This window comes from Manacus vitellinus, unplaced genomic scaffold (assembly GCF_001715985.3).
Source record: "Manacus vitellinus isolate BGI_N305 unplaced genomic scaffold, ASM171598v3 scaffold_8_pilon, whole genome shotgun sequence".
NCBI lineage: Eukaryota > Metazoa > Chordata > Aves > Passeriformes > Pipridae > Manacus > Manacus vitellinus.
In genome coordinates this window covers 15,291,144-15,313,191 of record NW_021940864.1, presented here as the reverse complement: position 1 = coordinate 15,313,191, position 22,048 = coordinate 15,291,144, and the positions used below count along the sequence as shown (strand labels likewise).

Below are 22,048 nucleotides of genomic sequence, written 5' to 3'. Positions count from 1 at the left end.
GATACATACGCAGTAACTGCTTGCAGAGAGCATTGTCTGCAGCAAACTCATTAGGAGAATGAATTGCTCTGTAGAAAATCACTTAACCTTTGTGGATTTCCTGGTACTGTGTTTATTAATGCCCTTGCTTTATTTTGAAATAATATCTCTGTGTTATCTGAAAACATGCTCCAGACTTGAAAATTAATGTATAGCATGAAAATTTCCTCTGAATATACTAATTATATCGAAAACAAAAAGTAGTGAGATCTCATTCTGCGGCTCCAGTGTCCGTGTACAGAGGAGTACAGATGTGTCCACCTGTGCAAAGACTTCTGAAAGCAGAAAGTGTATCAAGTGATACAGGGCTAAACTCCTTAGGAGGAGGAAAAGAAAAAGAATAAGACTAAAAGGCTGTGGTTTCCCAAATGGGCGAATGTTAATTACAAGCGGAAGGCTTCACTGAATAGCCTTTATCACTGGGCTCAATGGTTAACGTTCTGCTGTGGAAAATATTTCTCCAACAGCAAATGGAGATGAAGGAAAATAGCAGACTAACTTTTTGGCAAAATGTCTACTTCAGTCAGAAAAACAATGCTCAACATGCACATGTTTCTGTCAGGAAGGTTGCTAGCAGGAATATGGCAACTCTAGTAATTTCACAAGTAGTAAAAACAGGATGTATCAGGAATAGCACGCTGGGTACAGAATAACTCGCACCGAAATGCTCAGCTGCAGGAAGCTGTGTGTGCACGGAGACCTGCACCAGTAGATATTTTCAGTGTCAAAGCATCACTGAAGCCTTATATAGTAACTTTGTGATAACAAAAGCTAGCGATTAGTCACTGAAAATTTCAAGTGGCCTTGGTAACCTGGCTGCCGACTCATTCTGTGGTCTGTCTTGTTTATTGGGACTGCTGTGACCCAGGTAACTGAGGAGAAGCTGTTGCAGGTACCTATCAGGGGTACTTACTTGCCATCATGCTGCTGACTGCATGGATATATGGGACTATGAAAGGAAGGCAATAGAAAGATTTGGTTTAGAAAGGCTTTAAGTCTGTAGCCTTATTTCAAGAACATACTATGGAACTGAAAGCAGGCAGTGACACTGAGGTTATTGGAGCAGACCGACGTTCCTTGAACCCGTTGTGGTTTTGGGTTTTGATGCTGCTTCTGTGGCACAGAGTTGCTTCTGCCTTTGCTGTGAGAATACCCATCATTGTATGCATGCTGCATCGTGCTTATGTCTTATATAGCTACAATTATAACCCTGCAGAGTGAGTCAGTAGAGAGCAAAGGTTATTGACTTCCAATGAGAGCTTCAGATGATATTAATACAAATAGAAGAAAACTTTGGCCTTGAGGGGTAAGCTCCAGCAGAAGGCTACTTGGAATAATTAAACCTATCATACAGGTCATGTCTTCCTGAAATGAGATGAAAAGCAATATTAACCTAACTGAAACTCCAGCCTCCTTAGAGGTTTGAAGCCCTGGAACTGACTGCAAAGGCATTGGGGTGGGCTGGAAGTTGGTCCTGAGGATGTGTATGCTCCAGCTGGCAGCACACCTGAGTCTTGCAATCACTTAACTGTGAAATAAGAATTAAAAAGTAAATGAATAAAAAAATTTGCTGCTTCTGCACATTGGCATCTAGTGCTTTTTCCTTTGCACATTGTGGATTCAGCATGGAATGGTTGCCAGCAGGGGAAGGAGGGTGGGTAGGGAGGGTGTTGCAGATACTGCCTGTAAAGTAAGTAGAAGAACTGGAAGGGGGCAGGGGAGGAATCAATCGGATGGAGAGAGGAAAATCTGAACTCCTGCAACCCTGGTGCTCTGGTGTTTCACTTCCATTAGAAAAGGAAGCAGCTTGTGAGAGACTGCTAATGCTGATAGGTTATGGATCAACAGACTTCAGTTTCCTATGAATTACATGAACAGTCTTATTTATTGCTGGAGGTTATACGAGGTTAACCCTGTGTATTGGGGCTGTAAGATTTCTCAAGAGCAATGCAAACAACGGCTGAACAACTGAAGTGTCGAGCCTGCAAAAGCTCCTGATCTAAACACAGTACTTTACAAAGACAAGTGAAGCAAGGTTACATATTTCTGGCGGAGACTTACAAGAAGAATATCCCTTGTAACTATTTAGATTTTTCTCCTATAAGAGCAAAGGGAGAAGAAGATGATGCTAAAGTCAGTTAGTGGTACGTTGTCCTCTTCTGTAAGAAAAGGCAATGAATTTTAGAGCTGTTCTTTCTAGTGATACCAAAACAGCTCTGATTTTAAAAGCACCTTCATTATCCTGGAGCTAGATTATAATGATTTGTAAGTTGAAACAAAAGCGTAACTTTGTTTTAGTTATAAACTGACATAACTGATAATCTTATCAGCATTATCTGGTCACAAATGAGTCTTTTCTAACTATAAAAGTGAAATTCAACTCTGGAACAAAAATGCTTGCTGGATACTGAGCATCTCTTTATATTTTAGGTTTTGCATAATGAAGTTATCCACTATATGTGGATGAACATTTCTGTTTTCATAGTAGGTTGGTAACATGTTTCTGTCATGTGGGATGACTGGAAGCACAGCATTTTGGTTTTCCTGGTATAGTTATTAACATGAGTGAAAATGTGCATACCTGCATTTGAGAAAGTGGATAGACTGTCAAATCCATTGGTCAAATGTTCAGAGAGATAAAAGCTGAAGACATTTTTCAATTCAGTAAGACAGAGAGCTGTTCGCCTATAATTCAGTAGTGAATGGTGAGTTGTATATGATAAATCCTCTAACTGCTCTATTGGAAATCATGCATGCTCATTGTTTTTACATAGGTTCCGGGGTTTTGGTTTTTGTCTTAAAGCTCTTCAACATGCACACGTTCCCGTCTTCCACCTCACCCTTCCAAATGCAATCATCTCTGTGCGTGATTGACCTAAGTGATCACCATGGTTTCCAATTCAATTCAGGTCCCCAAAGAGGTCTTTTAATTAAGAAACTCTAATAGAATCTCAGAGAAAACTTCTAAGTCCCCAGTCTTCAGGCTGAGCTGGAGATCTCGGGGGTGTCTGTGGCCAACTAGTACGAGACCCTGAACATGTCCTTTGTGGAAAGGTTATATCCTACGCAGAAATTTGTGTTAGTGGATCTTAGAGATGCAGACATCCCATGGAAAATTCCTAGGGATCACACAAAGCTGAGAAGTTCTGTAGTAGGCTGCTGTTGAGCAGTGGGTAGTGACCAAGAGACTGTTAAGGTGGAAGCAGGCACACACAGAAATGTCCGTGTATCAAACTACAACTACAGTTTGTGCAAGGTACTCAGCCCAGCTTGCAGTCAGCTCAGTAATTGCAGATGTGGACATAGGTGGGATTTCCAAAACTGCTTGGGATTGGTCTCTGTTTATTTCAGTGGGGACAATCCCACCTTGTGCGTGTGCAGGTGTGCAGAGCATCGTGTGCTGATGTTTACTCAGCAGTTGGTACTAATCTCCAGGAAACAACCTGTGCTTGCTGCACTGTGGTTGCAATGTTTGGTAATGTTGTGCAGAAGTACTTGAGAATGCTTTCACACCAGGAACTTCAGCATTAGCCATGTAGGGGAACAAAAAGTGGAACTGGAAAACACTTCTAGACTCTTAGAAGTATGGCATTTGCTATAAAGTTCCAGAAAACTGAAGCCACATATAAACTTCAGATAACTTTGATGAATAGTTCTTGGCTGGAAGACAGAAAGGAAAATTTAAATGGTTTGTGTTGATTGTTTCAGGATTAAACATCTTGAATTTTTGTTTCAAATGCTCTCCCTTCTGGCAATTCTCTCAAAACTTCTGGTCATATAAATCTGAATTACTGAAGATACTACTTGAGGAGTCCTGTCAGAACAATATTTTGTTTAATTGGAGGGGTTTTTTTAAGCTCTTTATTTTGTTGAAAATCTCTGAAGTTTTTCTTTGGAATGTAGCTTGAAACAAATTTTTGTTTTCAACTTCTCTGTTAGCTGACTGAACAGAACATGATATTTGCAAATACCCAAGAGGGGACAGTGGGAGAACAGAAAAAAAATAAAAGCTTTGGTTGTGATAAGCCATCCTCTTTGCACAGCAGAACTCCAAGACCAGACCTGGACCACTTGTATAGAGGCACCTGTACATTTCTACACCTTGTAATTGCACCAACATGTGTCTAATATGGGCCACTCTGATGATTTATAGAAGTCATTTATACTGCATTTATATAACAAGTGAGTGGAAATTTCCATTAATTCCCCCTCCACAGAAGAGACCTGGAAGAAAAAAGGGTGTGAAGGAGGACCGTGCCATGCAGTGATGGGGACATGGTAGTCAGGGGTGGGAGGCAGACTGCAGAAAGGAACAGTACCCGAGACACAGTGAAGTGGCCCGTTCTGCACAGAAAAACATCTCTCCCTTGGCTCCACTCCTGACTGAGTTGGTTTTTCATCTGGTGAAAAATGGGGATGAAATACCTCCCTTGCTATCCTTTGAAAAACACTTCAGTATCCTCAAAGGAGATATAAGAGCAGCATCATTATAAGTGGGAAATGAATTGCTCTCTTGCTGGATTTAGCAGCTTCCTGTTTTGGAAACCCAAGATACCATCTCAAATTTCTGTTTGTTGTCAGCCTAGAAGAAGAGACTCAGAGGCTGCAAAGCTTCTGGTGAGGCAGCACTTCATTTGCTAATTGTCTCTGCCAGACAATGCCATTTATACTGAGCACAAAATCACCTCTAACCTCCACTGACCAGAAAATCGTTATATTCTTGAACTCCCATCCTTCTGAAACAGTACTGGGCATTGCAAACTCAGGCTGTGTGTGTCAGCCCCTCTCATGGGGCAACAAAATACAGGGATACTTATTGCTGGTTCATTTACAAACATCCCCATTTCCAGGCCTAATTACAATATCATAAACATCTGCATTACGAAAAAAGATGTTTTGACTTGCCATGCATAATGTAATGATGCTTTTGCTTTGAGGACTGTTCTGTCCTTTGAGAGGCACAGGACTGGCATCTGCCCTGAGCATGCTGTGGAAGGGTCCAGGTCCTGTGCTTCAGGCTGGACTTGGGTCTCTGGTGCAGGGTAGAGGTTCAGAGAGGCCTTTGGAGTCAGGAGACTGGGGAAGGGCTGCTTGACATAGGCTCCCTCACAGACTGGTGTTTTTGCACGTTTCTGTCAGAAAAGCTAGTAAAGCTGAGCTTTGCCTCTGTAAGAGCTTTGCAGTAAGGAAAATGTTTCCTGTTTTACAGTTTTCATTGCTCTTTTGCTGTTTTAGGCCATGTTACAATGATTGCCATTTTTGCTGTATAAAATTCAGATGTTCTGTCCACCTGCTTCTTCTCCTCCATCAGCTGGATGATCACAGTGGCTACATCAGTTTTAGATGGGATTAGACCTGAAAGTGGCAGCTCTGATACGCAGGGCAATGACCTGCAAGGCTTTTCCCCTCATTATTAAACACTTACTGAAGTTGGAGCACTGAGAAAACCATTGAATCACGCTGTTCAGTTGGTGGATGGTTTTGGCTGTAAGACGTTGCTCTTTGTTTTGGAGACAACATAGCAGAGGAATCTGGCTTGACAGCCATAGCTCATTTAAATGCTATGGTGACTGCTGAAGGCAACAGAATAAGTCAGTGTTACCCAGGTCTACTTCCTCTAACAGCAGTCTTTAAAGAGCAGGAGGTTATGTGTATAGTTTTCCTTTGTTCCAAGGACTGGTTCAGGCATGTCTGACTGGGATGTGACATCTCCTGAGGGATGTGGTTAAAGACAGACAAAGTAAACACTGCTGCTTTGGTGACTCCACAAAAATCTGATAGCCAGAGACTGTCATGGAAGTGAGCACCTGGGCAGCAGCAATGCTTCTCATCTCTTCCTTTAGGAAGTTTATGGGACTGCTAAATGTAAGGAACTGCTAAATATCTGGACCTCACATGAAGCAGGAATATATTGTACGTATCTGAGTTAGTTTTACCCATTCTGCAGCAGAAAGAACTGGAGGTATGAATAAATTATTTTAAATTATATAAAACATAGAATAAATTATTAAAAATTATTAAATTATTCTTAATGACCTTTCAAGAGTTTCATGTCGAAATTACCACTTGGCTCTCGGCAAGGGAAGAAGTGATTCTGTATTAAAGGTGGAGCTCCTTCCAGCAAAAATGAGGGGTGAAAAGGCTTATTTAAACAGAAAGGGAATATTAAACGTCTGTGTGATGCAGAGAGGATAACAGACAATGTGCCAGCATTAGAATGGAAGCAAAGATGAGTGGTGTCCCTCAGAGGGGACTGACTGAACAATGAAATTCTCAAGCTTTTGCTGGGGTTCAGGTGCATGCCTCCAGTTGGGCTCCTGCTTGGAGGGGCCATGGAAGCCTTCTCCCTCCATCTCCCACACCAGCGTTTCACTTCCTCTCTGTGAAAAAGTTAGAAAAAGGCAGGGGGAGAGCCAGAGGGAAGTATTTTGTTTGCTTGGATTTCCGATTTTAAGACTGTACAAACAGCTGAAGGACTTAATTCTGTTACTGCTGCAGACGAACCTCGTTCTGCTTGAGTTATGCTGAATACACTCATAAACCAAAGCAGCCACAGTTATGAAGAAATGTTGTTCAAAAACCCCATCCTTAATCTCATTTAAGTATGAAACTAAGGGGCTGACTTTTTAAGAAGGCCCTCTTGAAGCTTGCCTAAAAGATTAATGGGTAAATGCAAAGAATGCTCTGGAAGCTCTTGAATGGAGACATTTTATTTCCAAATAACCACAGGAGTAACTGTTTGTAGCAAAAAAATGATTAATGGCATTGCCACCAAAATAAGGTGAATCCCTAAACTTGATGGCATAGTATTTGCATGTTACCTCAATGTTACAGTTTCTCACACTACCTTTGTTTATTTTTACTGGAAGAAGCACAAGAAAAGCATGATGCTTGCTTAAATCTCCATAAATCCAAACATCTGAAGCTACATTACTCCTTTTTCCTGGCTCTGTTCCTCTCTGAAAGCACGCTGCTTGCATGCTCACTCTCGTTTTTCCCATGAACTACAGGGTGTAGGCCAAAATACCCTTTGCAACTGGTAACTTGCTAGGCACACTAGGTTCCAGTTAATATAACAACTGAACATTTCATAATACTCGAAGTATCCATGGCATGAATGTATTAAAAGTCCTGAAACTTGCAGGAAATATCAGCAGCGTTTTTTGTTTTCCACAGGGTCAATTTTATTCATCTGGTGAAAGCATCTTACAGTGACAAGAAAAAGTTAAGTGACATGGAAAACTGACACTGACACCCATGTCAGCAATATTAGAGTGGCGTGTAGGACATGCTTTCTATGTGTAAAAGCTGAGCACCTCTCTGTGCACCAGCTCAGGGAGGTTCTTATTTGTATCATCATGGGCCACTCTGCAGTGGCACAGTGTTGCATCCCTATCAGTGGTTTTAGCTACTGACTGGCATGTATTTCTGTGGGAAAATCAGCTGGATCTTTTAGTTTCCAGTCACTTGGGAACCTGCCGTGGTTTGCTGGTGCTGAAGGCACAAGCAAGTTCATTAAAGGCAAAGTTGGAGGAACCATCTTGGCAACTGCTGAGTCAGTGTTTACCTGCCCTCCTGCCAATGTCACCAACTGACGGATGACTCGGCTTCTCATTTCTAAGAAAATAACTTAATATCTGACTACGCACTGACATCCTGCAGCACTGAACAACACTTGAGCAGTAGGGAGGCCATTGCCCGGAGCCAGGCTTAGGGAACAGTCTGAGCATCATTAAACCAGTGTGAGTGAAGGGGTGTTGGTGAACACGACTGTGAAGTTGGCACCAAGGCAGTGCTGAGAGGCACCCAGACGGGCACTGCAATTGTCCCTTCGGGCATAAAGTAGCTCCCCTTAGCCAAAAAAGGAGGGAAAGATGTCTCAGCTACAAATGCCCATTGCGTAATTGTCAAATATGCCTGTAATACAATTCCTTCAGAGGCAATTACTGCTGCAGTGTGGTTGCTTTGGGAAGCCTTCCTCTCCAAGGCTGAACGGCAACTATCAAACCTCTGTTGGTTTGGCTGAAAAAGGATCATGGTAGTGATGTCTTTTTACTAAAAAGGATTATTTCCCACTCTGCTGTCATTAAAACGATATATAAACTAGCCAAACTCATTCTTCACCAAGACTCTCTGAAAATGAAACATTTTTTTGATAAAATAACTGTAATTCAAACTGCAGCAGCCAGTGCTGTGCCTGCTTTGGTACCCAGCCAGTGAATTTTAAAGGAAACACCCTCCAGGACTGTTCTCCATTTGGATTTATTAGTCATTACCAAGAAAAGATAATTAGCACTTCTGAAGCATTGTGATAATCAGTAGCATGAACTGTTACCAATAGAAACGGACTGGGGTACTTGTGCGGCGCAGGAGTTTGCAGCTCTGCTGTACTCCCTGTACGGAATGAATACATGGGTGGGCAGATCCTCAGCTGGAGGAAATGCTCCTAACTACCAACTGCTTCAATGGAGCTAATGACACTTTACACAGTGTAAAGCTCCTCTTTACAGGGGAGCTGTTCCCTGTCCTATTGGGCTTCTCCTTCTGTTATCCTGGAGGCAGATTAATTTTTTTTACAATATTGGCCAAAGGCAACAGCACATACTACTCCTTTACTGCACAACAGGAAAATAGAAGGCAATTATTTTTCTTTTTGTATGCACCCTGCCAACAAAAAGGAAAATAACCTTGTGGTGGAACAAGAGGAACCTGATCCTTTAGGCAGCGATGTGTTTTTTTTTTTAATCTCCCTCTTTCAAAACTAATGAATGACAAAACTGTTGGATTCAAGTCTGTGCTAAAACTCAGAGAATTGGTTCCCCAAACTTATTGTTCCCCAAACTTCCATTACTTACGAACTGTAATAATCATGAGGGATGGCATGTAAATCTTGTGTTCTTAAATTTCAAACCCTGAGTATTAAACATGCCAGGTTTCCTACCACACAAGTATTATTGAGCTCAGATAAGTAATTCTATCAGATTTATCAATGTTACTATCTAAATAAATATCACAATACCTAGGCTTGTCTGAAATAGTTGTCTTTGTTTTTCTGTATCTGGAAGTGTGAGCAAAATCCATGCTGAATAAGAGAGGTAGCATGTAAGCTTGGGAACGCTTCTGTTTTGGTGAGCATGAGTAACAAAGATAGCTAGAGGATTTACCCCAAAAATACTTATAAGTCTGCAACAACCTCTTTCTTTCCTGCACTGTACAGAGTATTTCAGGCCAATACAACACCCCTCCAGCCAAAAGGCATTCTGTATCCCCTGGGAAGCACACAGCAAATCTCGGGATTAAGGTCAGTGTGCATGCAAAGCACTTTGTCTGCAGGTGCTGCAGGGGCTGTGGTGTGGTGTGCTGGTAAAGGGTACCTTACCCATGGTGATTCCTGTTGATGCTGATGGCCTTTAGTCATGTACATCTTCCTGGAGCAGAGGCTTTCAGGACTGCAATTCCAATGCCAGTAACACTCATTAACGCACTTGAGAAAGATGGGACCACGCTGGCAACATCTGAGTTGTTGACGCACTCAAAGTATTCATGAATGTTTGCCCCTCTCCTAGGAAGATGACTGCTGTGGCAAGTCTGATTATTGCCAGGATGAAGTTTGCCAGATAGCAACAAACACGATGGGCTGGTGGCTGTTTACAAGCTACACATACAGAAGTAAATGGGTCTATAAGTGTTTGCTTTTCAGCCGCTGCTGGGAAACAGGCACCCTCCTGCCAGGTCACAGACCAGCTATGTTACAGACCTCTTAAAGCAGTTCCTTGGTCATGGATGCGTAGCTTGTACTCAAATAGCTGTCCAGTACACAGGAGTTGCTATGGCAGTGCTTTACAAATATACATTGCACAACGGATCGGTGATGTTGGACCACACTGACTCTTTTTTTGTGTCTTACACAAAAGGTTTGCTTCCACCCTGGAAACTGTGGAGCAGAACAAATACCAGAATATAACATGTATCTATATCTGTCTCTACATAAATGTATTGTCAGATTGCATCTGACTGTGGAACTGGGTTTAAAACACCTGGGTAACAATTTGCATATTATGCCAACAGCAGCATCTCTACCCCTCCCCCTTCCCTCTTTCCCACTGCAGTGCAGAGCAAGATGACTTCATAGCATCCTTCACACCAAAATAGGCCTCGGCTGTGTCTTTTTGTCTTCATGAAACTCATTTAATTCTGGTACTTTAACACCTACTCTTTCCTCTGCTGCTGGTGCTATTGCAAACAAGACATGCGTCCGGGTAACACTGTCTCCTTGGAAACCTGCCTCTGGCCCAAAAAAGTCAGTTTTGGTGCCTGTGTGGTACTGGAAAGCCAGAGAACTCATGGGCCAAGCACTTTTTCATGGCTGGGCTACTTTCACCTGGATTGAAACCAGCCTAGATCAGACCTGGAATCCCTCAGTGAATAGATAAATAATCTGGGCTATTGCACCAGGATGATTTAATGGGAAAAGGTAAAAATATTGGCCTGGCATTGCACCAGGCTGCTGAGAGAAACCTGAGAACAGTGTAATTCCCTTGGTGAGCACATCTTGAGGGAAGGCTGGGGGCAGGAGCTCTGCCATGGTGTGGTCTGGGAGCACTGCAAGGGCCTAACTCTCCATTACCCCGCAGATTTCCAAATAATTGTAAACAATGCTGACTTCAAGTCTGCTGCCAGAGCCTCAGGCTCTTTAAGAAATAACACCAATTCATTTATTGCCTAAGGATATTATTATTTCCAGAGTGAACTAGTTAAGGATCACAATACTGGGAGGAATTATAGTACAAGGTATGTTTTAGTGCAAACTTACTTATGAAATAGTCACAAATCTTCTTTGGACAAAAATAGGCACAAAGCCCCAACATTTTTTTTTTTTGTAGAAAAGTGCCTGCAGCAAATTTCTGCATCATTTTTGTCTTGGGACTGGTCTGGACAGGGCTGGCTCCCATGGGTTGTGTGACAGCACAGTACAGCTCCACCGTGCTGCCAAGGCCCCAGGGAGGTCAAGCAGAGCTAAGGAGCAGCTTAGCAGGGGGTACTGCCAGCTGTGTCCCCTGCCCTGGCTGTGCCAGCCATGGGGAGGCTGTGCGGATTAGAAGCTCTTCACTCTTACATCTGATACGATACGCAAATTGATCCTGCTCCGCTGAAGGCTCAACTCCATACCTCTCATGTGAAATTTCTGAGGACAATCCAAAGATTTAGTTTCAAGAAAGAAGTAATTCATATATACACACACTGCCTTCAGCATACTTTCCCTTAAGAGACTGCTGGTATCTTTTGTATCATGAAAAGATGGATATGAAAATGTTTTGTGTCAGGAATGGTAATGCAGTAGAGTGCAGAGTTCAGTCACTATATAATGGTAAACACTATATTCCTCACTAAAAGTGATGCAAGAGGTGATTAATAAGAATGAAGCTTAGAGTTAGCTACTTCATGTAAAGCCTTTCAATAAATATGTAAGTGAAGATACATATATGCTTTTAATACTAGTTCAAGTGTGAACTGATTTGGTCTTTGGTCTTTCTGCTTTTGTGAATTATACTGCAATATTAGCTTTTCTAAAAAATAAGTATTTTTAATTTAAATTGGTCTAGGCAAGTGCTACACTAAATACAGTGAGCATATGCAGTATATAAAAGCAAGGCAGGAAAAAGGATTATCAAAATAGCTGAAATAATTTTGTGAACAGCATATACTACATGTCTATTTGGTGCAATTGTCATTCTTGTCCTGTCAGATCTGTGGGGAGGCAGCCACATGTTTAAGCACAACTTGGTCAAATTAGTTGGTGCATTTACTCCTGTTTAGAGCAGGTCTGGGCTTTAATTCAGGGCTTGGGGTTTTATCTTTAATGAACACTGAAGGTGCAAGTGCTTTGAACAGCTGTACCCTGGCATGATCTTTCTACAGTCACCTTAAACCAACACTTTGAAATAAGCCTTGATACTAACTTTAACAGGAGGTTAGCCAGGCACCTGTGAAGAAAAAGGCATTCTCTATTTCTGCGTGTTGCAAATTCTTCTACAGTTCAGCTTGTCTCAGCTAAGCATGTAGACCTGAGCCCCATCCTGGAATTACATGTCCCAGTTCCAGGTTACAATGGCACTTTTCTGTTGGGCTTTTTCTTTGTTTATTTATTTGGTTTTGGTGTCTGTCCAGGGAACGAAGGTGCTTAGCTGCAGGGAAAAGCTTCAGAGCTCCCTGGGTATGACAGTGAATGGAATGACAGGACTGGTGGATTCAAGGTCCAGTGCAGTAAGGAAGCACTCGATGGCTGCTTCGTTTTTCCCCTGAGCTTGCAAGACCTCTCCAAGGCTGTTCCAGGCAATGTGGCTGGTGGTCTGGATACGGATGGCATCTCTGAGGACTTTCTGGGCCAGTTCCCTCCGCCCAAGTCTGCTCAGCACCAGGCCCTGTCAACAAACAAGTGATGAACAGTTAACAACAGCACAAAACAGAGGAGGAAATGGAGCACCCCCAGCTGCCGCAAAGCTGAGGTGCCGTATGAGTCCTATGGAGGGGTTATTTAAAATAATAATTGTGAAAGTAATTTTTTTTTAAGCAGACACTGATCCAGCAAGTGCTCCTGCTGTGTGTTACTGGGAGAGCGTATACTGGTGCTATACAGAAGAAAGGTTACAGGCCCTTTAAGTATCCCTCTCTCCTTGCCCAGAAAACAGAGGTTCAATTACACCCCATAACTTGCACATCTGGAACATCCAGCTGAGGCTGAGGTAAAGTCTCTCATCTCCTACATCTCAAGCATATAGAAAGATCCTTCTTCTTAACAAATAGGGGGCAGAGGGATGTGGTCCCCTTCCAGTCTTCTGTGGGCAGGCTGTATGTAACAGCATGGAATGTAAGCTCTGTCCTCCTGCACTCCAATGCAGATCCTAAAGCAGTGTGGGGGAGGAGAAGGATGCAGGAACCTTGTTTAAAAAGCTGTCCTTAGGGTAAGAAAAGACACAAGTGGGTGTAACCATCTGGAAGGAACAGGAGGGGGAGGATGAAAGAAGTGTTAGGAAGAACATGTTTTCCTATAGGGCTCTCATGGATGTGGATCTGAACCCACAAAGCACCTAATGAGCCAGACTCCATGTTAATTATACAGCAGTCAACCACACTGAGCCCCGACAGGTCATGAGGGCTTTGCAGGCCACAACGCATTAGTGGCACTTCTCTGCTTCCTCCTGACGGTGCACACAGCAGGATGAACCTCCCACCAGCTTCACCCAGGGGTGGCCTCTGGAAGAAGCAGCCAACACTGCCATGTTGCCTGCCAAGCTCTGCATGGCCTCTCCCTGCACTCACCCATGGAAATGCTGGAAAGTGGGATGATTACCTCACTTCATGCTTTGCCTGGGAAAACACAGTTGGTGGATGCATATATTTATAAAGAAAGTCATTAGCTTAATCTTTAATGTGCCTAATTGCTTTTAGTTCACATGAAAAGATGTAAGAAACCTGAAATCTCTTGCAACTAGAACCCAAATAAATTTCTGATGAAAGAATGGTGACGCTTTTGGAAATAGTTAAGATTTTTTTCCTTTCCTGTTTTCTTTGATTTTCCAAAAGTACCAAGACACAGTGTGCATCAGCATGACTAAGACCTTAAGACCAGTGATAGTATTAATACCTACAGAAACACATTAATTTGCCTGAGACAAAAATTAAGAAACACTCATTTAATCAAGTACTGGTGGGGCTATGAAAAGTTTCAGTGCCTCCTTCTTGCCCATAACCTTGACCTGAATAATCAACTCAGAATCATATCTGATAATTTAGAGATGCAGTGGGGGTGTTTTTTCTTTAAGTTTCTCTCTGTGTAGGAAAACAACAAGGCAACGGGGTCTAATCTTACCATTGCCTTGGGAGTAGGCACACATGGCACAGAGGTACCCTGGTGGGAGAGGCTGGTTCCCCTGGAGGTAGCTGCCTGGAGATGACTGCAGGCACGTAACGACAGACTGGAAGGAATTTGTGCAATTATAATTTGAGTCACCCGCTTGACAGGGATAATGAGGCATAGAAAGGGCAAGTAGTGTGGCCATAGCAAATCTGCTGCTGAGCCAAGAATAGACAGGAGTTATCTCAGCTCAAGTTTGTCCTCAACCACAAACTCACTCTTTCTAAAAACTCTTCTTGTTGCACTGACCGAGCAGAGCCGGTTGTGCTCTCTGGTGGCCGGGGACCCATCGCTGTCCTCGCCCTGACAATAAGCAGCATCCAGCTTCTCAGTGCTCTCAGAGGCTGCTGGCCCTGGAGGCACAGAGGCCAGTGAGCCTGTGCAGCTGCTGCCTGTCAACCCTCTCCAACGAGGAGGAGAATTCCCTCCCTGGTTGAATTCCCTCCCTGGTTGACATCTCGCGCCTCTCAACAATGCTGCAGTGAAATCCACCTCATCGTAAACTGCTCGTGCAGCACAGCTCCCTTGTGCTCCCCAGCACCCTTGCTGGTCAAGAACCAAAGACTGGCCTGGCTTCCTGGTGTTTACTCTGCCTAGGCTTGAAGTCCCTGCAGCTGTTCTGCAGCACTGGAGGAGGCTGTATGCAAACCCAGGTACTGGGGGAGATGCTGAAGTTGACACCCACCAGTAAGTGCAGCACATGTGAACATTTGCTCATAGGTATTCAGTGCTTTCAAATTTGCCACTTTAGCTGAAAAAAGATCTGTGAACTCAAAAAGGGCAACTCCAGGCTCTTCAAAGCCAGGGGAAGGCCTCCTGTTGATGCTGCAGTATACTGCATGAGCAAAAAACTGCTGTATGGTTCTGAAGAGAAACACAGGAAATATTTGTTAAACAAGTTTAAGATTTCCTGCCTCCTCTTTTCTTACATGCATGGCTGTTGGTACCAAAGGCTGCCCAGGTCCATGGCCCTTCCAAGGCATGCCCACCATCCTGCTTCCCTTTTCTGATCAGGAACAGCCCCTATGCCCTCTTCTTGCACACTTGCCTGGATTTCCATGTGTGGGCACATGATGCTGCGCTTCAGGCCTCACCCCAGGTGGAGGTCAGGGTTTGGCCAACCCACTCTGCAATCCCCATCCTTGCCAATATTCCCAAGCCCCAGCACACAGACCTATTTCTTTGCCCCAGAGTGAGCTGTGACAGATGGTGTCAGCCTTTTCAGTGAGGCTTAACTGAAGCGGCAGAAATATGCTGCTGGATGTTTTAAGGACAGGTTGAACATCATTAATTCTGTGTGCAGGAGAGTTTCTTGCTTTGGGTTTCCTCTCTCTCCTCTTCCCCTTGCAAACCACAAGCATTTTCTGAGAGCTGGAGGCTGCACAAACCCCAAGCCTTAGGAAGAAGCAGCACCGAGCACTTGAGTTTCTGTTTCCCTGAGGTATTTGCACTTGAGAGCTTCTCCTTGCTACTGAATTTCTTATTTCCCCATGGAGTCTGGCTTGCTCTAAACAATGCCTGCATGTTGTTGCTATGTAGGTCCAGTTGGAATCTGCCTACAGTGCAAAAGAAAAAAAAATTATATATAAATTCAGAAAGCCACCCACTGACAGGCAATTTGCATTTTTATCTGGAAGATTTTTTTTTAAAAACGAGATTTTTCTAATGAAAGTTCATCTCATGAGTTTCTATGGAAACTCATCTGCTTGGTGTGCATGCATAATTTCATAAAGTCAGATCTCAGGAAGATGAGCAATTAGTATAAATACAAGCAGCAATGTGATTAAGGGTTTCATCCTCTTATTCCTGAAGATGGAGGGTGGGGGCTGGGTTTTGTTGTCTTTCCTCGGTTTCTATTTGTGTTTTTGCCAAATTAACTGCAGTAACTGGTGCAAAAGGTAGCCTGGCTTCTCTGCCACCTCCTGGCTAGCACTGGCACTTCTGGTTTTGCCCGGTGATTTTCCTCCCCAAGATGACAAGTACCTCTAAGTATGGCCTTCTCTGTCAGTGATGTTGGTACTGAGTCAGGCCCTAAGGAGCAATGAGGACAGGCTTATTTTTAAACTCTAGCAAATTATAAATAGTAAAAAATCCCAAACCAACTCAAAAGGAGAGTGGGAATAATTTTTCTTTCAAACTCCTGTGGGCAGCACATCCCCAGGGCTCACGCCCCAGGCCTGTGCTAGCCACGCACACAGGCATTTCATGTCCCGTTTGTGCTAATACAGCTGCATAGTGCTCGGATGCTCAATCACTCATTTACTCACTCACTCACTCACTCACTCACTCGAGAAGGTCTGAGGGTAACTTGCACAGATTAATTTAGCTTCTTCTTTAGGTCTGAAGATGTACTTTAGATCTTGTAAAAAGAGGCAGACTAGTGAAGCCAGAGCACTGGAAGAAATTAATTTGAGGTGAAGGGCTGCAGCACAGCAAGGCCGGTACAGTCTAGCGGTGTATGAAGGCTGAGGGGGGATAGTGAATTTGGTCTGCTGATTTAGGGTGCCTTTTGCTGACAGTTGGACTCCTGAATTGATGGTTTTTAAGTTCAGGGAACAGAGGGTGCCTATGGGAAGGTATTTTTGACCTCATCTGCATGCAAAACAAACAAAACCTAAACCACTTCTATGGTGACACTGGGCTGGACTCCCTTGCCTTCAGTGATGTGATACTTAGTAACTGATACTTGTGTGAGGCTATTTTTGTTTTAAATAGGAGAGCCATATTTCAATTTAAGTTAGATGAGAAAAAAAGTTACTTATTTTCAATTTCCACAAATAAAAAAGTGAGCATAAACCACACTTTCAGAAGGTTGTGAAATTTCTGATCTGTGCCTTTATTTCCTGAGAGTTTAACAAAACTTCCTTAAAGGTTGTTAGCTCATAAAATTCCCCGAAAATAGTGCAGAAAAGACATTATGGAAGACTACAAAATAAGCCTCACATAGAGGCTGGAGTTTATTTTTAGTAATGAAAATCAAAACTTCCTTTGCAAATGTTTAGTTCAAACACCTGATGAGCTGCAGGGAGTTATCCTGAGTCGGCATTCTTGTCTCCTTGCACTAAGGTGGCACAGATTTGCTTGTTCTTTCCTTTGGGGCTTGCATTGGTAAAGAGATGTCCAGACAAACATTTTATTCCATTCCTGGAAGGTTGCTTTTTGTTGTATTTGCATGGTCATCTCATTCTTGGAGAATCTGTATCGGTGGACTAGACTCTATCCTTTACAAATGGATTTTAATAATTACATAAAATGTAAGCTCTCTCTGTCTTTTCATGAGAGACTAATTCCAAAGTGAGGTTGTCTCTGATGCTTGTCTCAACTGAGCAGAGCATTTTCACCTATTATTGTCTAAATACCCTAGGATGTTTCCAGAATAAATCAGACTTTGCTGCTGGGCTTCCTTTAGTGCATTATTTAATTAATTTCAAGGTAGATGCAATATCCTTACTATCTTCTCCAATCTGTAATACGGACATGTCACTAGTGGTTAGTAGGAGGGTAATCAGCAGCTGGCAAGAGCAGGGCATGCTGCAGAAAAGTGCTCGTTCAAAAGTGTGCTTATTCAGCAGAACCCTACAAAAAGCCTTTCAAGATGCATTTGGCACTTGGTGATAACAGTCTCATGTAACAGAAAAATCCGCACTGCTACAGGGCAACATACACTTCTGTAATTATTTAGCAATCAGAATAAGTTGTAAGCAAAATCTGTTGCATAAACCATGAAATATCAGAGTGTCCTTTTGGAAAATGGCAAATATTAACCCCGGAAATTCTAGGTCTCCTAGAATAAAGACAGACATGCAAGTAGTCAATTGCTCTGCGATTCTTTCCCCCTACATTCATGACCTTTGCGTTTCTGAAGAGCCAGGATTTTTTTAGCAGTGAGCAGTGAAGTGAGTTTTTGTTGTGCTGTCACTTAGCCACGCAGTGGCTGGCAGTGTGGGGGTAGCTAATCATCCATTTTGCTGATTCAGTCCAGGTTGTGGCGAATCTGAGCCATACATCTGAGCTTTGTTCCCTGAAAATACACTGTAGGTGTACATGGAGCAGTCAGACTCCTCTCACCAAACTGAATTAGAGACCATATCTTAATTTGCTGCCCTAACAAAGGGTGACCGGCATACAATTCTGGGAGAAAGCTCATCTTTCATTTTTTCTGCTGCCTCCTTTGTTGAGAGCAGCTTTTCCTTCTCTTCCTTCCCCCTCTCCATCTCCTCTGCCAAAGCTGCTGCATCCCCTGTCAGTCAGTGACGCTGAAGTGCTACATTTGATAAAGCAGAGGAGGGGAAGGAAAGGGGAGGAGAGGGAAGGCAGGCAGGGCCACTGCAAAACGCAGCATGTGGAAAGGAGAAATGAAAGAATGGCACCAGAGGGGGGAAACCAGCAAGTGCTGGGAAAAGCAAAAAACCCGAGTTTGCATCACAATTTGTAGCACTCGTGTACCCCACTGCCTGTGGGTTTCAATTCAGTAGGTTCAGCCTCGAGACTTCAGCTCCAGTACTGCAGGCACCAAAGGCAGTCTAGCCCTTGCTGTTTAAACTTCATTGCAGCAACTTCGTGTGCTACCGAGGAGTGTGAGGGAAGAGAAGAAACGAGACTGCAAGGAAATATCAGAAGAAACAGACTAGTTGAGTGTGAAGATAGAGACATCTGAAGCCCACCAGAGACCTGGGCACATGGATATGCTTTATAAACCACCTAAGGCAGCGCTGGCAGGGAGAGAATAAAAAGCTGAAGAAAGAAAAGATCAAAAGTGGTGAAGACTTGAAGAGAGGGCCATCCCTTTCATAAGCTTGTCAATACGTTTTTCAAGGCAGTGAATAATTGCAAAGGCAGCATCTCGCCCAGGCCCCTCTGAGTCCAAGGCAAGCCCCCCCCCAGAAGGGAAGCATTGTGTCGTGCTGCACACTGCCCTCTGCCCAGGCTTGCTGTCTCTATTTGAGTTCATCAAATGTTAGCAGGGATGTTTCTACCGTGTTTGAAGCTTAAATGTGATAAAACATTTATTGACATAAAAAGCAAACCCTAAGGCAGCATTTCAAACCAGGAGGCTCTGATCTCTTCACAGGGAGGCTCATACAAGCCTAGGGAGAATGAAGAGTTTTTCTGCCTTGTTGGACTGTCGTCACTTAAGCTTTGTGCAAAGCAGAATCATTTGCTGCATGCTGAATATTCTCTAGACAGTTATTCCTTTGCTGAGACCTACATGGAGATGGAGATGAAGCAGGAAGCAAGGAAGCCTACCAGGACGCCTCAACCACACGTTTGAGAGTAACTAAATCCAGTATTTGTTTCACACTCTCTTTTCCTATGGAAGGCAAAATTTCTCCCAGTCCTGATCTTAGCAGTTGTCATGGTAATGTTGCAATAGAGGACACAGTTGCTTCAACTAGGACTCAAGCGCAGGGTGTTGTCTGTAAAAATAAGCACCAAAAGAAGGTCCCAAACTAATAATAAATAATAATTTAGAACACATAATTTATAATTTAAGGTCCCAGTTCTGTTATACATTGTACTGGCTTCCCTGGCAGAAAGCCTTGTTGAAACTAGTGAGATTCAGCCTAGGTATTTTCAAGTATTCCAAAATCCATGCAGAATTGAGACTGATAAGCATCAGCAAAGAGAGGAAAGGCATGCAACATACATGTTGGATGCTGAAGAGTGGCAGGTAACCTGCTGGCTAAAGCACTTGACTATAAAGCAGTTGCTGTGCTTCATCAGCTGCTAATGCATTTCACATTGAATAATCTGCCATTACTCAGGAACAATTCAAAGAGCTGGGACGGGGTCAAGGGCCTCAGATGAGAAGAGTTGAGAACTTGCCTCTCTTGTGCCCAGGGGGTACATGCTAACTGCTAGCAAATGTTTTTAAGAAGGTAGGGCAGCTGTTAAGCACTCCCATTGCCTCCAGGGGCGGAAAAACCTCTGTCTATATTTTGATAGTAAGCAGGTGCCTATGTTCTGTTGCACATAACAAGCTGTTGCTGCATATAGCTGGGGAATGTCTAGGCTTAAGTCTTGGGCACCCAATTAATTCAAGTGCCCACAGTATGCAGTGGTTGATGAACAGGGAATTTCTGTCTGCTTAAATATCCTCCAGTGCTAGCGCTGGATCTTTCCCCAATTTTTCCCCAATTTGCAACAAAGGAGGGGCTGATATGCACATTTCCCATGTGTGTTATCCTCCCCTCTCCACACAGAGTAAATTTTGTCTGAATGCATGAGTCATGAACAGGTTCTCCTAGATAATAGCTTTAGCTCTGCCAAGCGTCTCTAGGAACCTCAGTCCCACAGAACTAATCACCAGAACAAGTGCTGCATTTGGTATGTGGATGAGCAAGGGCGCAGTGCAGTTGAAGACATGGCTGACAGAAGCACACAACATGCCAATGTAGATTACAGCAGATGTCTTCTGAAAGGAGAGCTAAGATATTTAAAATATCTTAATTTGCTTAGTTTTCCACTACTGGCAGTCTCTGGGATAGCATATGATTAATGACATCCTCCACACAACTACAGAGCCGGAGCCTCCGAGTGCAATAGCACAGCTGAGCACTAACCTTAGTGGAGCTGCTGGGAAAACACACAGAGAGCTGGGCAAGAGCACACAGCTACGCCTCCAGCTTCTGCTCCAGTGCCTCTGATCCTGCAAGGAATATGTTTCCTTATTGTCTCTTAACACAAAATCTCTCTTAGATCATGAACCTCCATATACAAAGAGATTTTACTGAATTACAGACAGCATTTTCTGTTACATACTGAAAAGAAAATGAATGAAGAAACTCACTGAGAAGAAAAAGACTTGATAAATACTTCACATAACATTAGTGTAAATGGAAGCTCCAGAAACACTGGAGAGCTGTGATGTTTTCATGTTTCCCATTTGTTTGGCAAGAAGGGACTTCTGCTTCCTTTTCTTGACTGTTGCCAGTTCAGTGTATCAGGAGAGCTTGCTGAAAACCTGGAAGTCTTGCTAGTTCCCACGCCCCTGTTTGTGCAGCTGTGTCTTGTGTACCAGGAGGCAACAAATTCTGTTATTGTGCTACACACTATTTTATATACTATATTATTATAGCCTATGACTCTGTCCTGTCTTTGGTGTGATAACAAGCAGCCTAAATAGCACAGAATTTAAACTAATTATAACTGGTTTCCTTGTTTGTGAAAAACAACGTTTGAAGGTTGAAGTATAAAGGGGATAGTCATTCCATCCCTTCTCCCTTCTGACAGTTCTGAGCACTTTCTGAAATACTATTTATGAGTTCAGCTGCAGACCAACTTGACTACTACAATTCTTAGGTTTTAATTTGATCTCAGGGCAAAGCACAGCATGAGGACAATATTGCTTAGTAAAGCTGCAGTGGTATCTCAAGGGCTGTGTATGGGAAACCACAACTAAGCTAGTAATCATCTGGAAGATCAGTTTGAAGCTCAGTGGAGAGGCATCTGCTGCAGGGTGAGATCAGGCCAAGGACTGTCTTTAGATCCAGATGCAAGTTTTATTCTCCAGAGATCATTGAACCGCCCCAGGAACTCAATGGGTTTAAGAAATGTATCAGGTTCTTCTCTTGTAAGGTGTTACACACTAGAGAAGAAATCAGAGAAGAGGTGGGCAGTTTTGTCTTTCAAGATTTTATTTTGGTTCCTAAAGTTATATAAACAGAGCCTGAATAATGTGGTAATGAGCACCTCAGGGATATGGAGAATAACTTTTCACAACAGAGGAATACAAGTGACTGGCACAGAAAAAAACAGCCACAGATTCTCTGGAAACAGGGATAATCCACCTCTGAAAAGCAGAGCACCAGCCCCCTGCTAATGGACTGAAATCTCTGTCCTGTGCAGTGGATCAGATTTGCTTCCAGCGACCCCAAATGCCCCAGCAGGTTCAGTCTTTTGCTGATACGGGAACAGTGAGAGGAAATGGCCACTCATAGTGTCTAAGTGATGGCTTTGGTGTCAGAAAATCACTTACCACCTTGTTTGTGATGGCTTCACTGTCTCCTATGGATGGAGGAAGGAAGTCTAGCAACTGCAGAGGAAAAGAGCAGGCAACAAACCAGCAAAACAACTCTGTCAGCTCCTAACTGG

The 22,048-nt window shown here is 43.2% G+C and overlaps 1 protein-coding gene across 4 annotated transcripts in view; it reads right to left on the bottom strand.

Moving 5' to 3' along the window:
• Positions 1-9,913: 9,913 nt before the first annotated feature.
• The window catches only part of TTC7A (tetratricopeptide repeat domain 7A), a 170,209-nt gene continuing 158,074 nt past the window's right edge, over positions 9,914-22,048 (bottom strand). For all 4 annotated transcript variants that reach the window (XM_018085285.1, XM_018085286.1, XM_018085288.1 and 1 more), the window contains one exon: positions 9,914-12,461. In XM_018085285.1, coding sequence (XP_017940774.1) covers positions 12,240-12,461 — 222 coding nt within the window. In that variant the 3' untranslated portion in view covers positions 9,914-12,239. The remainder of the gene's footprint in view (positions 12,462-22,048) is intronic.